Genomic DNA, 18,924 nt, shown 5'->3' with positions numbered 1-18,924 from the left:
TATACTTATAAATTAAAATTTTGCATAGTCATTATGTTTTAAAACATGCATATCACAACGAATGTTGAAAAGAAAGATAAAATATATCCAAGATACGAGAATAAGATTGATTTTAAATTGGCTTGATATAAATTTATGCACATGTTATACATTTTTGGAGAAGTAATAATTTTTCATGAGAGTATTTGTGATAATAATTAATGGTCAGAAAAAATTAGAAGCAGTTTTGCTGAGGAACAGTAAGGGAAAAAATTTGCTACTGGAAAAGAAAATTTGAGAAGGAAAGAGAAAAATAAAGAGCTAAAATATTATTCTTTATAAGTTGGACATTTAAAATTAAAAGTTTTAAGCTATATGCGTTTTTACTATATGCTAAAATTTTAAAAGGTAATATTTTTGGATCTCCACATTTTTATGATCTTGTTTTACCTCCATACTTACTGACTAATATTTTAATGCACTAATAAAAACGTATTTAATTTTTTTTTAATTATTCTTTTCTTTATTTCAGTTTTAAATATATTTTAAAATTTATTTCCAGAATTCTTTTGAAATCTTATAATAGTTTTGTTAAATGACACTTTTTATGATGAATGAATTATATCCTTAAAGATGAATCATTAAAAATAATCGGAAAATTTATTTTAATTCTGAAAAAAATGTTGTTGTTTCTTATGGACAAGCCCGCTGTTACGAAGCCAACTAGGGCCAAGAGTACGACTTTGCTACTCACGCATCACTCATTCGCTTCCACAACCCCTTTTTACAGGAGAGGACATTCACACATCTCACAAATAGAACAACGGAAGAACAACTATGCCCAAACCGGGACTCGAACCCAGGACACCAGGAAGACACCCTACCCTTGTGACAGGACGCCGGCTCTGAAAATAATAAAAGAATTCATTTAAATTGGAAACACACACCTATACCAAATTTCAAAGCTCTGAAGCATTAAGAAGTGATTGAAAAATCAATTACAAAAATTCCCTATTTTTAAATAAAAAAAGAACAAGTTAAATAGAAATGCATGAAATACAGATAAAAAGAGAAAGCTCAAATGAAATAGCGTAGACATTTTTCAACTTCTAATCAAATTTTGTTATTTTTATTTTACGTCACGTTTTTTTAACGATTTCATTTTCTCTTATCTCTTAGGGACATCCTTTTAGATAGTATCTATCTCTTTTTGATAAATTCTCTGAGACCAAGGAAGTAAAGTACATGCCATTCAAGGACAATTCTAAAACAGAATATTCACTGTTGTCATTGATGCACTGACAGTAGGAAAAGACAATACCGGAAAGCTTCCACGATGATTGCCGTGAGTATATATATATATATATATATATATAAATATTACTTTCTAATATAAATTTATATGAATAGTTCGACTGTAGATAAATAGTTGTATTCTGAAATAACTTGTTAATAATATTTCGTATATGTATAATAATTGTATTCTGGTATAATTTTCCTGTAGCTGTTCGAGCATATATAAAAGTTGTATTCCAAAATAACGTTTAAGCAACTTTTTAATAATATTTCGAGCATAGATAATTTTCCTACAGTTACAATCACACGCAAGAATGCTACACTCGATGTGAATAATCGGTTATTATTAATACTAACCGGTCATTATTAATAATATCCAAATAAATTAAAATGAATAATTTATGAGCATTTATCACATTGTGGCGATCCTGCTTCCATCAAAATGACTGTATTCGAAAAACTATTTTCCTAACTGCGCACCGGAAGTACGAAGCAGTTATCTACGATCAAGCGCGCGAGCTGTGCGAATTAAAAAGATCAATTTTCCGTTCTTTCACAAAAATCTGTTGTCTGTCGATGTGTTAGCGTTAAAAATTAAAAGATGTTTATTTTTATATAAAAAAAGTCGTCGCTCATTCTTTATGTGTGGATGTAACTTAACTATCCCAATTTGCAACCTTCTCCACTAAAACATCCCACATTTGGTGACTCGAAAAGTGAAAGGATAACTTTCCCAGTTTTCTTTATGCATTAAATGGCGCCATAGCGCATTTCTTCCTAATGGCGGTAAGCGTATCGTTGAATATTGTTTCTATTTTCACAGCCTAAATAATTTCCATCGGAACTTCTGTTATATAATTTGGATTAGCATTTTCATATTATTTACTCTGATTATCAGTATATTATTTGTATTTTCGTATTTCAAAGCAGTTTTGTGAAATTATATTTATAACGTGCCTTTGATTTCTTGAATAAAACATGCCAGGAGATACTCCAAATTCCGCCAACAACGACGCAACAGTTTCTCGTGTTGGCGTCAAACTTCCGCCTTTCTGGAAAGCTAACCCTGCATTATGGTTTGTTCAACTTGAGGCGCAATTCGCCTTGGCGGGAATTACTGCTGATGATACAAAATTTAATCATGTTATTTCTGCCGTTGATTCTGATATTTTGAATTGTGTAAGCGATATAATATTGAAACCTCCTGATACTGATAAATATCCAACATTAAAAAAACGTTTAATTGAGTTGCATTCTGAAAGTGAAGCTTCGAAAATACGTACGCTGCTACAAGGCCTAGAACTTGGCGACCAACGACCATCTCAGTTATTAGCTCGTATGAAAACATTGGCGGGCGATACTGTTGGCGAGCCACTCTTAAAATCTCTTTGGCTCGGAAGACTGCCAAACAGCACACAAACTATTTTAACTGCTTTGAATGAAGATTTAGCTGGTTTAGCATCAGTTGCAGATAAAATAAATGATTTGGCTGGCCATTCAAACATTAATTCCGTTACTCCTCAATCTTCGAATAATCAAATAGCCCAACTTGAAAAACAAGTCGCCCATTTGACGACTTTAGTTGGCGAGCTTACTACAACAATGCGCCAATCACGCTCTCAAAGCAGAAATAGAAATCGACCTTTTAAAAACAGTCGTAGTTGCTCTCGTGATCGCTTAAAAAAATATAAAGAACCTGCTGATGGCATTTGCTTTTATCATACAAATTTTGGCACAAAAGCAAAAAAATGTAGTTTGCCTTGCTCTTTCAAGAATTCGGGAAACTAAATCGGCGGTCGTCCACTGGCCTTGGCCACGATCGCAAAATTAATAGAATTATGCTGGCCGATAAAGTTAGTAAATGGAAATTTTTAGTGGATACAGGCGCAGACGTATCTGTTTTACCAAACAATTATGCTCCTAAAGCTGATTCCTCTAATGAATTACTCCTCTTAGCTGCTAATGGCACAAAAATAGCTACTTTTGGTAAAAAACGCCTTACGCTAGACTTAAATTTACGGCGAAATTTTACTTGGTCTTTCATAATTGCAAATGTGAACCAACCAATTATAGGTGTGGATTTTTTAAAACACTATAATCTTTTGGTTGATGTTAAAAGTGGTTGTTTGATTGATGGCATAACTAAATTAACTACTCAAGGCAAATATACAAACACAGATTCATTAACTTCTGGTATATCCATTTTGCTTGGTGATTCAGAATTCTATGACATTTTATCGCAATTCCAAGACCTCACTAATCCATCTCAACCAACAAAAAGCAAAGTATCAACTAAAATACATCACTTTATTGAAACAACTGGTCAACCAGTATTTTCGAGACCTCGTCGCTTATCTCCCGAGTTGCTAAAAATTGCACGTCAGGAATTTGAATTTTTAATGTCTCAAGGTATTATCCGTCCTTCTAGTAGCCCATGGGCAAGTCCTCTACACATGGTGAAAAAGTCTAATGGAGAATGGAGACCGTGTGGCGACTACCGTCGTTTAAATTCAATTACCGTTCCTGATAGATACCCAGTTCCTCATATTCAAGATTGCACTCAAATGTTTTTCAATAAAACCATTTTCTCCACCCTGGATTTGATCCGAGCTTATCATCAAATTCCTATTAACCCAGCGGACATTCCAAAAACAGCAATCACAACCCCATTTGGTCTTTTTGAATATGTTTATATGCCCTTTGGTTTAAGAAACGCGGGACAAACCTTTCAACGTTATATACATCAAGTTTTGTCAAATTTAGATTTCTGCATTCCTTATTTTGATGACATACTGATTGCATCAAATAATGTAGAACAGCACAAACAACATTTAAAAACAGTATTTGAACGATTATCTCAGCACGGATTGAAACTAAACCCTTCAAAATGCGTCCTTGGGAAGCAATCGGTAAAGTTTCTAGGTTGTCTAATTACATCTGAAGGCGTGAAACCTTTACCGGAAAAAATTCAAGCCATTTCTGATTTTCCCAAACCTCAAAATATATCTGAGCTAAAGCGTTTCTTGGCCATGCTCAATTTTTACCGTCGATTTTTGCCTCATGCCGCTCAGACTCAAGCTAGCCTACACGAACTTTTAAAAAACTCTAAAAAGAATGATAAGCGACTTGTTCCTTGGACTGACCTCACTACAGAAGCTTTCGAAAAATGCAAATCTGATATCGCAAATGCAGCTACTTTGAACTTCCATTCACCTAACCAGCAATTATCTATCATGGTTGATGCTTCAGACTCAGCCATCGGATCTGTCCTCCATACAACTACGTCTAATGGTCAACAACCTCTAGCATTTTATTCCCGAAAACTTACGCCCTCAGAACGTAAATACAGTGCGTATGATAGGGAACTTTTGGCGATATATGCAACTATCAAACATTTTCGACACTTGTTGGAAGGTCAAAATTTCATAATATTTACAGATCATCGACCTCTTACTTTTGCTTTCACCAAAAAATCTGACTCTTCTTCTCCAAGACAACTAAGATACCTTGATTTCATTGCACAATTCAGCACCGACATCAGGCACGTATCGGGCTCAAAAAACGTTGTAGCTGATACCTTATCTCGTATTAATGAAATACAGTTACCAAAAATAGACTTTTCTGCCATGGCGGAAGCACAAACATCTGATGAAGAACTTCAGACTATTTTGGCAAAGAATGAACTGTCACTTTGTTTAAAACCTCTCTCAACCGACCCCAATTCATCTAAACTTTACTGTGATGTCAAGCAAAACAAAATTAGACCTTACGTCCCAGAAATTTTCCGAAAGAAAGTTTTTCTATCTTTGCACAATATTTCCCACCCAGGTATCCGTGCCACTAAACATTTGATTTCAGAGAGATTCTTTTGGCCGTCCATGCAAAAGGACATTTCAAATTTCACCCGTTCATGTCTAGATTGCCAAAAATCTAAAATAGTTAGACACACCAATAGTCCTCTTAAATCTTTTCAATTACCTGCAGCCAGATTCGATCATGTTCATCTAGATCTCGTAGGACCTCTTCCACCTTCAAACAATTGCGGATACCTACTTACCTGCATAGATCGTTTCACACGATGGCCTGAGGCAATTCCCATTCCTGATATTTCTGCTGAAACTGTTGCGCGTGCATTCATAACTCATTGGATCTCACGCTTCGGTTTGCCTTCAATAATCACGACAGATCAAGGACGACAATTCCAAAGCAACTTGTTTTCTTTGCTCAGCAAACTCTTGGGTGTCCAAAAGATCCGAACGACCCCATACCACCCAAAAAGCAATGGAATAGTCGAGCGATTCCATCGATCTCTTAAACAAAGCCTCCGATGTCATGCATCTACGAAATGGACCGAATCAATTCCTTTGGTTTTGCTCGGACTCCGAACCGCATTAAAAGAAGATCTACAGTGCACATCGGCCGAACTAGTTTATGGCTCAACCCTTAAACTATCATCAGAATTTTTTGAATCCCCTTCAATTAACGTCGAGCCTCATGAGTTCCTAATAAATTTACGGACCTTGATGGATCAACTTAAACCTGTTGCTACTGCACCTCATGACACCAAGAAAGTATTCGTTCATCCAGCTCTGGACACTTGCTCACATGTGTTCGTGCGCCACGATGCTGTTAAAAAACCTTTACAAGCGCCATACGATGGACCATACCTCGTACTCAAACGAACTGATAAAATGTTCACAATTGAAAAGAACGGCAAACAGTCCACGATCAACATTGATCGCTTAAAGCCTGCGTTCTTCGAGAACTCTCACCAGTCCTCTGCACCAGCAATATCACCACCAGTTGCAGTTCCGACTTCACCAAAACCAGTACCTGAACTGTCTCCATCGAGTCCTGTGTCACCTACAAATTCTACTCCAGTACCTTATGTGACCAGATCTGGCCGACGAGTTCGCTTCAACACTCGTTACCTCTAACTTCAGTGCCTGCTGCACTACTAGAGGGGGGAGTACTGTGGCGATCCTGCTTCCATCAAAATGACTGTATTCGAAAAACTATTTTCCTAACTGCGCACCGGAAGTACGAAGCAGTTATCTACGATCAAGCGCGCGAGCTGTGCGAATTAAAAAGATCAATTTTCCGTTCTTTCACAAAAATCTGTTGTCTGTCGATGTGTTAGCGTTAAAAATTAAAAGATGTTTATTTTTATATAAAAAAAGTTGTCGCTCATTCTTTATGTGTGGATGTAACTTAACTATCCCAATTTGCAACCTTCTCCACTAAAACATCCCACAACATTATTAATAATTACTATTAATAATTACCAACGAAGTTTAGCCAATGTAAGCTTTTCGCGTTTTTTTATGTGTTGGCAACAGCTAGACAATATCAGTTGATTATTTATTTTACAAGTTACTCTCCCGATTCTATCGTTGCCAGTTTTTGGCGTTTATATTATTGTTTTCCACAAATTAAGATAGTTATTTTAACAAATTTTATTACGAGACAATGGAGGATTATTTAGAAGTAATGAAGTCACGTTTCAACAACCATTTAGACATGCGCAAATCAAAAACAAAAGGTAAAAATCATCAGTTATTTACAAGAGAAGAGTATAATTCGTTTTTCGCAAAAGTTAAGGAAAGCAAAGATAATTCTTGTGTCAAAACACCAGAAGATTAGCAACGAGTATCGAGATATGATATTGTTAGAATTGGTAGTGTTGAAAAACTCATTGTTCCAGTGCAAAATAAAATAAAAAATATTATTGTTTTTTTTAAATGCTTAAAAAATCTTCTTTCTCCTTCAACTGATTGATATTGGAATTGTTCAATGACTTAACCCCCCCCCCAAAAAAAAACAAACAGACGAGACTAATTAATTATGAAAGAAGTTAAGAAGTTAGAAAGAAGAAAAAGAAGTTAGAAAAAATATCTAGAAAAACTTCATAGCAAGTTTAAAAAACATATACAAGGAGACACATCCATATCGCAATCCTATATCCTATATCACATTGACCAAACTTCATTGGGAATTATTAATAATAACTTTCTCACTTTGACCAAAAGAAACAGTTATTATTAATAATGACCAGTTCCTATTGATAATCGATTAATCACATGCGTTTGAACAAATGTTATAATTGTTTTCTAAAGAAATATTTTAATACTTTTTGAAATATATGTAAAAGGTATTTTCTAACGAACTATTCAGCATTGGTTTGAACATATATAATAATTTAATTCTAAAATAACTTTTCAGCAATCATTCAAATGTAGATATAATTGAATATCAAAGTAATTTTTCATCAGGTGTTCGAGTATGTATGATTATAAATATGATAATTGTATCTAAAATAACTTCTCAACAATCATAAAAGTATATATAATAGTTGTATTCTAAAATAAATTTTCAGTAGTTGTTTGAGTATATATATCAGTCATATTCTAAATTAGTTTTTCAGTTGTAGTCCCAAGTGAGAAGTTTTGCTCTTTTAATGAAATATTGACATAAATGATAGCTTGTAATAGTTTTCAACTTCTGTCGGAAATATATATATAAAAAAAAATATGCATAGCTCAGTTGTTTATTAGTACCTATTCATCCATCTTATTAATTGTATTAATTCAGTAATAGCAACTAACTTAGATTAACAATACTTTGTTATTTGTATTATGTATAATTTGCACACAATGAAGTAATATGTTAAATTTTGCTTACGCAATAAACATGAAGTATTCTGCCTAATTAGATATGCTTATGTCAAAGTAGAGAAATTATTTGGCAAATAAAATTTTTGAAATTGGTTCACTTGTTAAGACTAAGGAATCTAACAAAGTTCTACTTTGCTATATCTGTCGAAAATGGAGAAAGAGACAAATAGGTGACCATTGATGTTGAATCCAGATGATCTTGAGTTTTAACGAAGAAAACTTCATGTTATTAAGTAATTGTTGCAACATTTGTTGCAGTATTTTGAAATGTTGCAGTAATTTATATAATTAATGCTGTTTATGATAATTTTATTATTATTTTCTCCTTGATATTCTCTTCTATATTATTTAAATGTAACATTGCAATAAATATCATGAAGATTTTTGTTGAAGGTAACACAAAAATGCTGGAAATTTAATCAGAACACAAAAGTAATTTTAATATAAATAAAAGTCATTATAGCTGTATATACATTTCATTGTTACAAAGACTGGGCCGATTATAACCAAACTACTCTCTTATTTTTGGGGGCTAAGAGAAAGAAAACCGTCAATTTTTCAACCGTTAAAAGTTAATGAAATATTCAATTAATTAGAAATTAACCGACATTTTGCCGTTTTTCTGCTGTAATTTTGGAGGAAATTGTCCTATAAGAAATTACATTAATACCATTGTGGTGGAATGTAGATTATTATGATCTGTGCAGGAAGCAACAGGACGTATGTTTTCAGGAACATTTCTTTAATAATCACATTCACACATTGAACAAACATGAAGACAAGACAGGACATGTACAGCATCACATCTCATTCTAATTACACTTGCAAAGCATTATGGAATCGCCTAATCAGGTGTCGCCATCTGGTATCCAAAAGAGAAGATAAGAGTAATGTAACTGCTACACCATCTTAAAATTAAAATTTTTACCTTTTTCAGCTACACAAATATCCTTTCTGTGCAATTTGTTTTCTTCAATTGTAATTATTTTTTTACATTTAACTCGGATGATTTTGAAATACGGTAGCAGTACGGCTCTGTTTTTTTATTCCATCTTTTGAAATATATGTTTCTTATATTTTGGAATTTTATTTATTGGTTTAAAGCAGTTACTTAAGAGTGCTAAAAAAATTCAAGGAAAGAAGTGCTATACACTACAGCTTCATGAGGTTACAAGTAACTAAGGCTCAAAGATAGTTTATCAAGTTATAGAGTGTAATAAAAGGATTGTATGTGTTATAATAAATCATATAAGATTATTTTTACTTTTAAAAATATTATGGATCAATTCATTTTAAATACCAAGGATGTCGGGCATATTAGCTAGTATAAACTAAAGTTATAGAACAGAATGAGAAAATAAAAATCTATATAAAAAATATTGACAGCAGATGAAAAGTTTTGATAAGATTTTAAGAATATTGTATTGGAATGTGAAATTTCAGATTAAAGGATAACGCTATCTTAAATCAATTTATATTTCTCTTTAAATTTTCCAGAAATAGCATATCTGTTCATACAATAGTATCGATAACTCTTTTTCCTCCTTTCTTTTCCCTTGACTTTTTATCTTCACGTGCCAAACGATTTGTTTTATTTTTATGAAATTTTTAAGATAGATTATAGTTTTATGATGTCATAAAATTTGAAATATCTATATATGTATAAAAATATATGTTCGATTGTATGTTGTATTATAAAAATTCACAGTTTATACATGATCTCGATGTAATTTGGTACATGCTTTTTTCAAAACAAAAGTTACTGTGAATTTTCCAAAGTCCAAAAAACCAAAAATGTAAATTAATTAAAAAATTATAAACTTTTATTTTCAGCTATATTTTCTGAAAATATTGTCTCTCAAAAACCCGATTTTAACATTATTTTAAAATGCAAAGGAAAAGTTTGATGTTGCCAATTTTATTTCCATAGATTTCTTCTCTAGAATGTAAAATGTATAATTTTGTAGCATGTATAATTAAAATAAAAATATTAAACTTTTAGATGTTTTTAAACTATATTTTCAGAAAATATTATCTCACAAATATGACTTTTGCATTATCTTAACACGAAAAAAAAAAACTTTTTTGATGTTATTAATTTTATTTATATATATTTTTTCTCTATAATGTAGAATGTATAAACTTTTAAAATTTAATTTCATATACATTCTGTAATATTGTTTTTATTAATGTAAAGAAATAAAAATTAATTTCATTGTTCCAACAAAACATTCGATCGTCTCTTTTGAAAATTATTAAGATTTAGTTAATTAATTGCTTTCCTCTGACGTTTACTTCGAAATGTGATTTTTACTTTCTCTTTAATTTCGCAATATATATTTTTGAAATTGCACGTGCATTTATTGGTTATCAAGTGATTTCATTAATTTCATATTTTTCTGTCTCAAATAAAACTCTTGAATAAATGCAAGCCAAGTTTAATAGCTTATAGTCAGGAAAGGGAATATTCAGATCTAATAGTGGATTGTCTTAATATAAAACAAATATAATTTATAATATTTAAGAATTATATGAGATTTTTTTATATTATTTACAAATATCATAATATATAAAAGAATTATGGAGATAAACGAAAGACAAGAGATGCATTTTTCGAAATAAATACATTAGGAAATTATTCAGTATTATTAGAGCTTTTAATTTAAATGATATAAAAGATATGTTTTTTTGTGAATAACACTACATATTTTAGGAAAAAAAATCAAGTTAAAGAGTAAAAGATCAAAAAAAGAATATTTAAATGTGAGATCACATAATAAAATATTTTTGATGGATAACTATTTTTTAGGTAATCAATATTTTTCATAATTTTAATTTCATTAATTGGATTCTAATGCAATTTTGGGCGACTGTTTATATCTAATTTTGAATTCAGTTAACATATTTATGATATTCAGTATTTATAAAAGTAATGCAATCAAACAATAGAGAAAATTTTGATGTTTAAGCCCCTTTTTTTTTTAATTTTAAGTTTCGGTTGATGAAATTTTCTTTTGTAAGTTATTTTAAGTTATTTGCCTTTTTTTCAGCATATTTTGAATTCAGTTAACATTTCAGTTAACATATTTATAATATTTAGTGTTTATAAAAAGATTCAGTTGAATAATAAGGAAAATTTTAATCTTTAACAAATTTTAGATTTGAATTTTTTATTTCTGTATTCCTAATTTCATTCTGATGACTTTTTTTTTTTGAATAATTATGTTAATTTTTTTATCTTGTATTTCAAATCAGACTACACATTAAGAGCATTTATACAATATTTAAGAAAATAATTTATTGAATATTAACTCAAATATTAATGTATTATAGAGGACTTTATAACTTCATTATGAGGTAGCTAAAATAATAAACAAGTTTCAAGAACAGTTATTTAATTATTTTCTAAGTACCACATTTCACAAGACAAAACGAACACGAACACGAAAATATACGACATTCACTTAATATACAATCTAATAATGACCCCCAAGAAAGGTCATGGGAAATATACCTTGATGTTAATAAGGTAAAGCCATCTGTTGTGTCGAAAGAGAAGGTAAGTAGAGTTGTGTAACCGCTACCGTATAAAGATTTTTAATTAATAGAATTTTTATCATTCGGAATTTCACTCATGAATTTTTTGGATAATAATTCAGGATCTATTTGATGTTCAAATTTTGACATTTAGTTCGTTCCGGAAAAAAAAAAAAAGGTTTAGAAAGCAATATTATCGAGTTGGATTGAAATTTTGGATGTTCAGCAACTCTGAGTTACCTAATGCTAGTATTCTTAATATTAATTTGATGGTTTACTTTCAAATTTTGGGGAATTATTCCATTCTTTAAATTTTTTAATAAATTTTAATTTTTGAAAAGAAGACATTTATAAAAGCGATTCTATTCCATTATTATTTTTATTTATTTATTTATTTTTTAAATTTCGCTAAGCAAATTGTTGTATAAATAAAACACATTAATAAGCATTCCACAAACAAATGAAGAAAATTGGTTTTTCATCAATTAAACGCATGAAAATAGATCAAATATGCTACATTATTGATTAGTCTAAAATATATCTCATTGACCAAAAAATATTTTTTTTTCTTTCTTATTTCTTACAGATTTTGTTGCTCATCTGCGAGATCACTAGGATCGTCTTATCCTTGACATATCCAGTTTCCAACTTTTTCTTGAATCTGGTCTACCGTCTGCTAATGGGACCGACCAAGAAGCTCCCACCAATAGACAATAAAATCCTTCTGATGCCAGCGACTGAATTGGCAGAGAAGATAAGGAAACGGCAGGTAAATTTTTCTTACTGTGAAAAAAAATTACCATAGAAAGAAGTGAAACGGAACCAGGTCGGGTGAGAATATCCCAACACATTTTCTTATGATGAGTGTACTCTACTGGCTAAATATTTAAAATAAAATTTGTTGATAATTATTGCAAAATATTTGCACATTTGAAATTTTAATGATTTAATTGAGCATCATTAGAATTATTGTTCAGGTATATGACTACATTCGGAATGAAGTTTTACAAAAACATTCTAAAATATTATAATTTTTTTTTTCATTTTTGCATAAAAAAGATTGAAAAAAACATGTATAAACCAAAATATAACAGTTAAATGACAAAAGTTGAAAAAAAAAAAGGACTAAGTGGTATAAAGTAAAAACATTTACTTTTTAGTTAGCTTAGTTATGAAATAATTTACTTAAAATTTTGCTTATGAAAAATATTATTTAGTCTCTGAAATAAAAATTAAGCTTTTCTTCCTGTCTTTCTTTAAATATTGGCATTCTACTGAAAAATAGCACAAAAGTTTGATTTTTTTTTTTTCGCATTATAAAGCATTAAAATAACTAGAGAATATTTCTAAATGAATTGATTACTTATTTTATAGTTGAAGAACTGCAGAACATATTGAGAAATTATTATAGCAAACTTGAATGAAAAAATATGGATCCGATTTTAATTTACGAGGTTTTTTTGTAAGAAAATTCTACCAAAAATAAGTATTTGAGAAAATAACTTTCAAAGGTCTTAAAATATCATTGAAATATATATAAATGCTAATATAAAAAAATAAGTTAAACTTCCCCATAAAATTGACTTAGAAACAAATTTTAAACTGCTTTATAGAGAAAATTGTTCAAACATTTGAAATATTAAATTTTAAAAAAACATATTTTATATACATATAAATTTAAAAAAACATATTTCATATTTTCGGGAAAAAAAATCCCTTTTCAATGTCTTATGTTACAACCCTCGGCTTTCGGGGGACTAATGTGTTTACTTTTTATTATTGCAGCGTGGAATTATGATGCTACGAAGACAATTCAATTTTAGAAAATAATTTGGCTTATTTAAAATAAGTGAAGTAAAGATAAAACAAAAACGCTCACTTTCGACTCAGAGATTTTAGTAAAATACAATTAAAAAAACGTAAGTCAAGTGCTTACATACCATCGGCAGATTCCAGAATTTTCTAAAATCGGGTAATAGTTACATAACGTAGGCAATAAATATTTTTTTCTTTACTTTTATTTAATTTTCTCTAAACTTAAACTTTGTCACCACGTAATCAAAGTAAGGAATGAAAAAAAATTGCAGAAGTTTTATTTGTTTTAAATAAATCTGTTTTATAGAATATGTTAAAAGATTATTATAGGGTATTTTTCTAAGTTTATAATTATATAGGATAGCACATTAATTATTATCTATAGCGATTATTAATAATTATAAGATAGAGCGCAAATTTAAAAAAAAATCAATTTAAGAATATTTAAATTTGTTTATAAACACTGCATCTCGGTAGTGATCTTTAAAATATTGGCAGTTCAAGGATTAAGACATTTTGTATATATTTACTGCGACTTATAATTGTATTCAAAAATATTCATAGCAAAACAAATTTGACAAATGCATCACATCAAAGCAAAGTAGTAAAGTGAATTCAATGCAGTAAATTTATTTTTACACAAAATTTATTTATTAAATTACCTTATTTTACACTAAGTGCTTTTATAAATTAAACTTATTTAGAAACAAATTCCTAAGAAATTGCAAAAACTTGCATGCAAAATTCACTGTTGACATATTTCCAAACGAAATCCACTACTGATAAATTTACAAAAATGATCTAAATAAATGCAGCATTTGTTATGTTTATTCCGCATGATTTCAGCTCACTTGCAAAGACGTGATGCGAGCGTACATCCAACGGTCCCAACTGATCCATGACTCCATCAACGCCGTGACAGACCAGAGATACGTGGAAGCCCTGCAGGACGCTGTGGCCGTCGATCGGCTCTTGGAGAGCGGCGAAAAGACGGAAGATCAGATAGCGGAGGAAACGCCCCTTCTAGGAGTGCCTTTCTCTTGCAAAGAAGTCCGTGGAGTTAAAGGTAATCACATTATGCATCTAACAAATTTATAAGGTATCAGTGGATAATACGGACCACTAAAAGGAGATTATAATATATAAAATATATTATTATTTGTAGGAATAAGTTACAAATGATCAACATTTTTTATAAAGCTCTATTCATATAGATTTTATTAAAGAAATTTACTTAGACTATACAAAATATATATGAAAACTAATTCTGAAGTTGATATTTTATAAAAATTTAAATATATTGACAGAATGGGGTTTCTTTATGGGAAAAAAAGGTTTAAAATCAAAACAAATAAATAAGAAATATTTATTTATTTAAAATTATTTTTTATATTTATAGTCATTATAAATATTTTGGTTAAGAAATATTTATTAATTTAGAATTATTTTTATATTTAAATTCCTTATTTTAAATATAAATTTTTACATTTTAATCGTCATCTGATTAGACACTTAATATGAAATAATCTCAACAGTAAACTACTAACTATTGGTTTGAAAAAAATTTCGGCCGCCTAGAATTACTTAATCATATCTTTCTTGATAGGCTTTAAAGATTTCCGTTGGTGTGATGCGGAAGTTGGCAGTAAGGAGTGCCAGATAAAATTTCGTCGTCTTTATCTAACCGTATTTCAAATTACAAGGTTCGTTTCAAAATGGCACTTGTGTTGCTTCGGAACGGCATTTTAATGTAACTAGACTAAACAAACTAACCATAACAATTGCGTAGCACAAGCATCTTTGATTCCTTTCTATCTAATTCCCTCTTGTATGACTACACATATTGTACACAAGAGAATTAAATTATCCACAAGGTGATTAAAATCCAAACAGATTAATACTTTGTGGGACTGAAAAATTAACAGAAAACTACACAAAATAGTTATTAGTTCGCATAGAAGAAAAAATTCTAATGGTACAGAATCTCTACTTCCAGTGAAGAAACGATTGAGGGCGATGGTAACTCTAAACCTACCTTCTCCGGAAATAATTTTAGATGGGTGACGTTATAAATTGTCAATTAGTACAAATACATTTTCTAATACATAATACAGACAAAAGATGGCAGCACAAGCTCCATTCTTTTCTTATGAAATGTTCAAGAATTAACTTCATTTTCGTAAAAGAAGAAAAATTTAGTGGAATTCTGAAAGGGTTAAGTTGCAAGCAGGTTAAAAAAAATAGTTACCACTTAGTCTTTATGCTTTAAACATTCTGTCATCAATACAATACTGTCAAATACTTTCGTAATGGAAGTAATTAGTTCTAAATTTCAGGGCTTGCACAGACCGCAGGGCTGGTAAAAGCCAAAGGTCATTTGGCCGAAGAGGACGGAGATGCGCCTGCAATGTACAGGAAAGCCGGTGCTATCCCGGTCACGGTGACCAACGTGCCAGAAACCTGCATGTGGTGGGAGACGGCGAATCACTTGTATGGAATCACGAAGAATCCGTTCGATAACAGAAGAACAGTTGGAGGAAGCACAGGTTATCTTTGCATTTGTTATTATTATCAGTTTTAATTTAACTAGGCGATATCATTACCTATTAGTTTAGGGCCAAAACCATCCTTTATCCCAATTAGAAGTATAGATATTTTGGGGAAGTGTTGCTTTCTGATATACAAAATACTCACTACTTTTCCAACCACTGGTTCTTTAGGACATTTCTTACGAATAAAAAATTTTTTGAATCTTTTATGCATAACTGGTTAACTTAGAAAATATTTTTTTTTATTTCCAAACGTTAATCGATTAATAATCGAATGGTGACAAATTCAAATCTTGCGTTAATTTTGGGACACCGTTTAGAAACACAAAAATCTAGATAGGTTTTAAATCAATTACAATCTTTCTGACACGGACATCCCTACTCTCTAAAATGTATACATGCCGAATCTGATAGTCAATAATCTGTTTTTGTAAAGCGCCAATGCACAAGAGACACACAGCCGATTTTCAAAATATTTAACCTCAAGGTTTTGACATATCTTCTCTTCCTGAATCCGAAAAGAGCATTATGACTATTTTCTGTGACAAACAGTAGTTCATTGATGGAATGAGATTGTCGAATGAAATTCGACAAGGGATTTTTCAATCAAAATTGGATAACAAATTTTGGACAGAATCCGTAGAAACAACTCATTCTACCTGTATGTACAATGTACGTGTATTACATGTATAGGTAAATATGATTACTCGAAAAGTAATAATCCTGATGAGTGATTTTTTTAGAACATTGTCATTGCATCCAATTTATAAGAACTGTATTTATTTTTGTACTAAATCGATCGACCAGAAGAGTCTTAAAATACATACTCAATTTTTTTTACTATTCTTAGAAGCTAAACAGAAGAACGATTATTTGTAAAAATATTTTAAAAAGTCGAGGGAAAGGACTGTATTGTGAAATGACTTCACAACCACGTGACGGTTGTTTTTGTAATATAAAATATGTAGCAACTATGCCATTCAGGAAGAGATAATGCTGTGCGTTGGAGTCGAGGTAACAACAGCGAAAGAACATGGCCGATGTTTAGTGTTAGTGGTATCCTGAAGATGTTGTTTTTGCATATTTTCCCGTGGATTAATTTGAGAATTAGTATTCTTTTATACGTGTCTGTGACTCTTGTCCATGTATGTTATTTGTATCAGCCAAGATAAAAAATTAAGTCCCTGCATGCTATTCAAACAATGTATTTATCAGTCCTTCAGTTTTACAGATCCGTAAGATATAATCACTACCATTATTTCGAAGAACTGCGCTGATAAAAATTAAAAAAATATATAAAAAATTTAAAATCCTCTTAATTTCTTGTTCTGAAAGTTGAATTAATTTAATGTAAGATTTATCATTTAAAAATGTAACAAATTATTCAATGACATTGAATTCGATATTCAGTATTTCTTTCAAAATTCCAAATGGTTTTCAAAGACACTGAAAACAAAATAACAGAATCACAAAATAATTTTATATTTTTTTATATTTCACTAATCAATCATAAAACATTTTATTTCTACATAAAAGGTGGCGAGGCAGCTTTGCTGACCGGCGCAGGGGCTATAATCGGCATCGGAACAGACATCGGAGGAAGCATACGTATTCCATCTGCGTTCTGTGGAACTTATGGGCATAAACCATCGAGAGGTAACATTTGCTGCTTTATTCAATACAATTAGGGATTGCAATACCGGTATACCGGGATACCGAATACCGGTATTTTGAGCCATTTGTACAATTTCGTAATACCGGTATTCACAAGTTTAAATACCGGTTTTTCGGTATTTACTAGAAATTTTTAAAATTTCTCCACTATATGTTCAGGTATCGCGAACATAGCAAAATAGTATGCGTTTTTGTTTTTATGTCTCCATAACGGGCGAAATTAATTAGCTAATTAACAGCTTAATTAATTGCTTAAATCTAAATTAGCGAAACATGGATTATCCCTGAAAGAAAATATTGTACCCTTAACGACTAATGGAGCATCAAATATGAAAAAAGTTGGAAAGTTGATTGGTGCAAATCAGCAGTTGTGCTATGCACATGGAATTCAATTAGGAATAATAGATGTATTATACCAAAAAAATAAAGAACAGAAGAATCCAAATACTGTGGATATAAAAATTTCGGATTCCAACTTTGAAGTGAGTAAGAGTGATATTGACTATTGACAATGAAGATAATGACAATGTAATTGTTGAAGAAGATATTGCTAATGAGGATGAAATATTAACCTATCAAGAATTGCTTCCTATAATTTATAAAGTTCGAAAAATTGTTAAGATATTTAAACGTTCCCCTATAAAAAGGATATTTTTCTAAAATATATACTAACTGAAAATAAAACAGAATATATGTTAATATTAGATTCTAAAACAAAATTGGAATAGTTTACTCCTAATGATGGAACGATTTTTGAAACTGAGAAGTCCAATCCAAAAAGCAAAAATCGACTTAAACCTGTAAATTAATTTTTCAGATAGTGAATTCGACTTAATATCCAGAAATATATCAGCTCTACTTCCAATAAAACTGACAATTGAGGCATTGTGTCGGAGAGATTCTAATTTATCAACAGCTAATGCAACAATAAATTTCATGTTGCAGTCACTGAAAGAACAGCACACATCATTATCTGAAGAATTATATATTACATTGAAAAATCGCACAGAAGAAAGGCATACCGAAATAGAAAATGTCTTACGGTATTTACATAATTATAATGAATTTAAAAATGAAAATGAAAAAGAAGAAAAGAAAATAACCAATTCAAATCTGATTAAGTTTGGAGTAAATTTTATTAAAATTTTTTACCCACAACCCTATCCACATTCAGAAGAATTCGGTTCAATTATCGAAGATTATGATGTCACTACTGTCGATAGTGAAAACGAATTGTCTCTTGAACAAAAATTAGAACTATCGATAAATAAAAAAATTTCAACGAACCAAAATACAATACAGAAATCAGCTATAGCTAAAACCATCCGACGAGAAATCGATTATTTGAAGATGAGGGATTTAGAGGTAAATACTTGAAAAAAGTATATTGCGCATTGCTA

At 30.5% G+C, this 18,924-nt stretch overlaps 1 protein-coding gene across 1 annotated transcript in view; it reads left to right on the top strand.

The window, feature by feature from the left end:
• Positions 1 to 1,207: 1,207 nt before the first annotated feature.
• LOC129976441 (fatty-acid amide hydrolase 2-A-like) overlaps positions 1,208 to 18,924 on the top strand; it is a 32,877-nt gene continuing 15,160 nt past the window's right edge. The window contains exons 1-5 of the mRNA XM_056090011.1: positions 1,208 to 1,324; positions 12,073 to 12,255; positions 14,148 to 14,367; positions 15,638 to 15,847; positions 17,387 to 17,506. Of these exons, the coding sequence (XP_055945986.1) occupies positions 1,316 to 1,324; positions 12,073 to 12,255; positions 14,148 to 14,367; positions 15,638 to 15,847; positions 17,387 to 17,506 (742 nt within the window). The 5' untranslated portion in view covers positions 1,208 to 1,315. The remainder of the gene's footprint in view (positions 1,325 to 12,072; positions 12,256 to 14,147; positions 14,368 to 15,637; positions 15,848 to 17,386; positions 17,507 to 18,924) is intronic.

This window comes from Argiope bruennichi, chromosome 7 (assembly GCF_947563725.1).
Source record: "Argiope bruennichi chromosome 7, qqArgBrue1.1, whole genome shotgun sequence".
Lineage (NCBI taxonomy): Eukaryota > Metazoa > Arthropoda > Arachnida > Araneae > Araneidae > Argiope > Argiope bruennichi.
The sequence above is the reverse complement of the archived record's forward strand: the minus strand, read 5'-3'. Positions and strand labels throughout refer to the sequence as shown.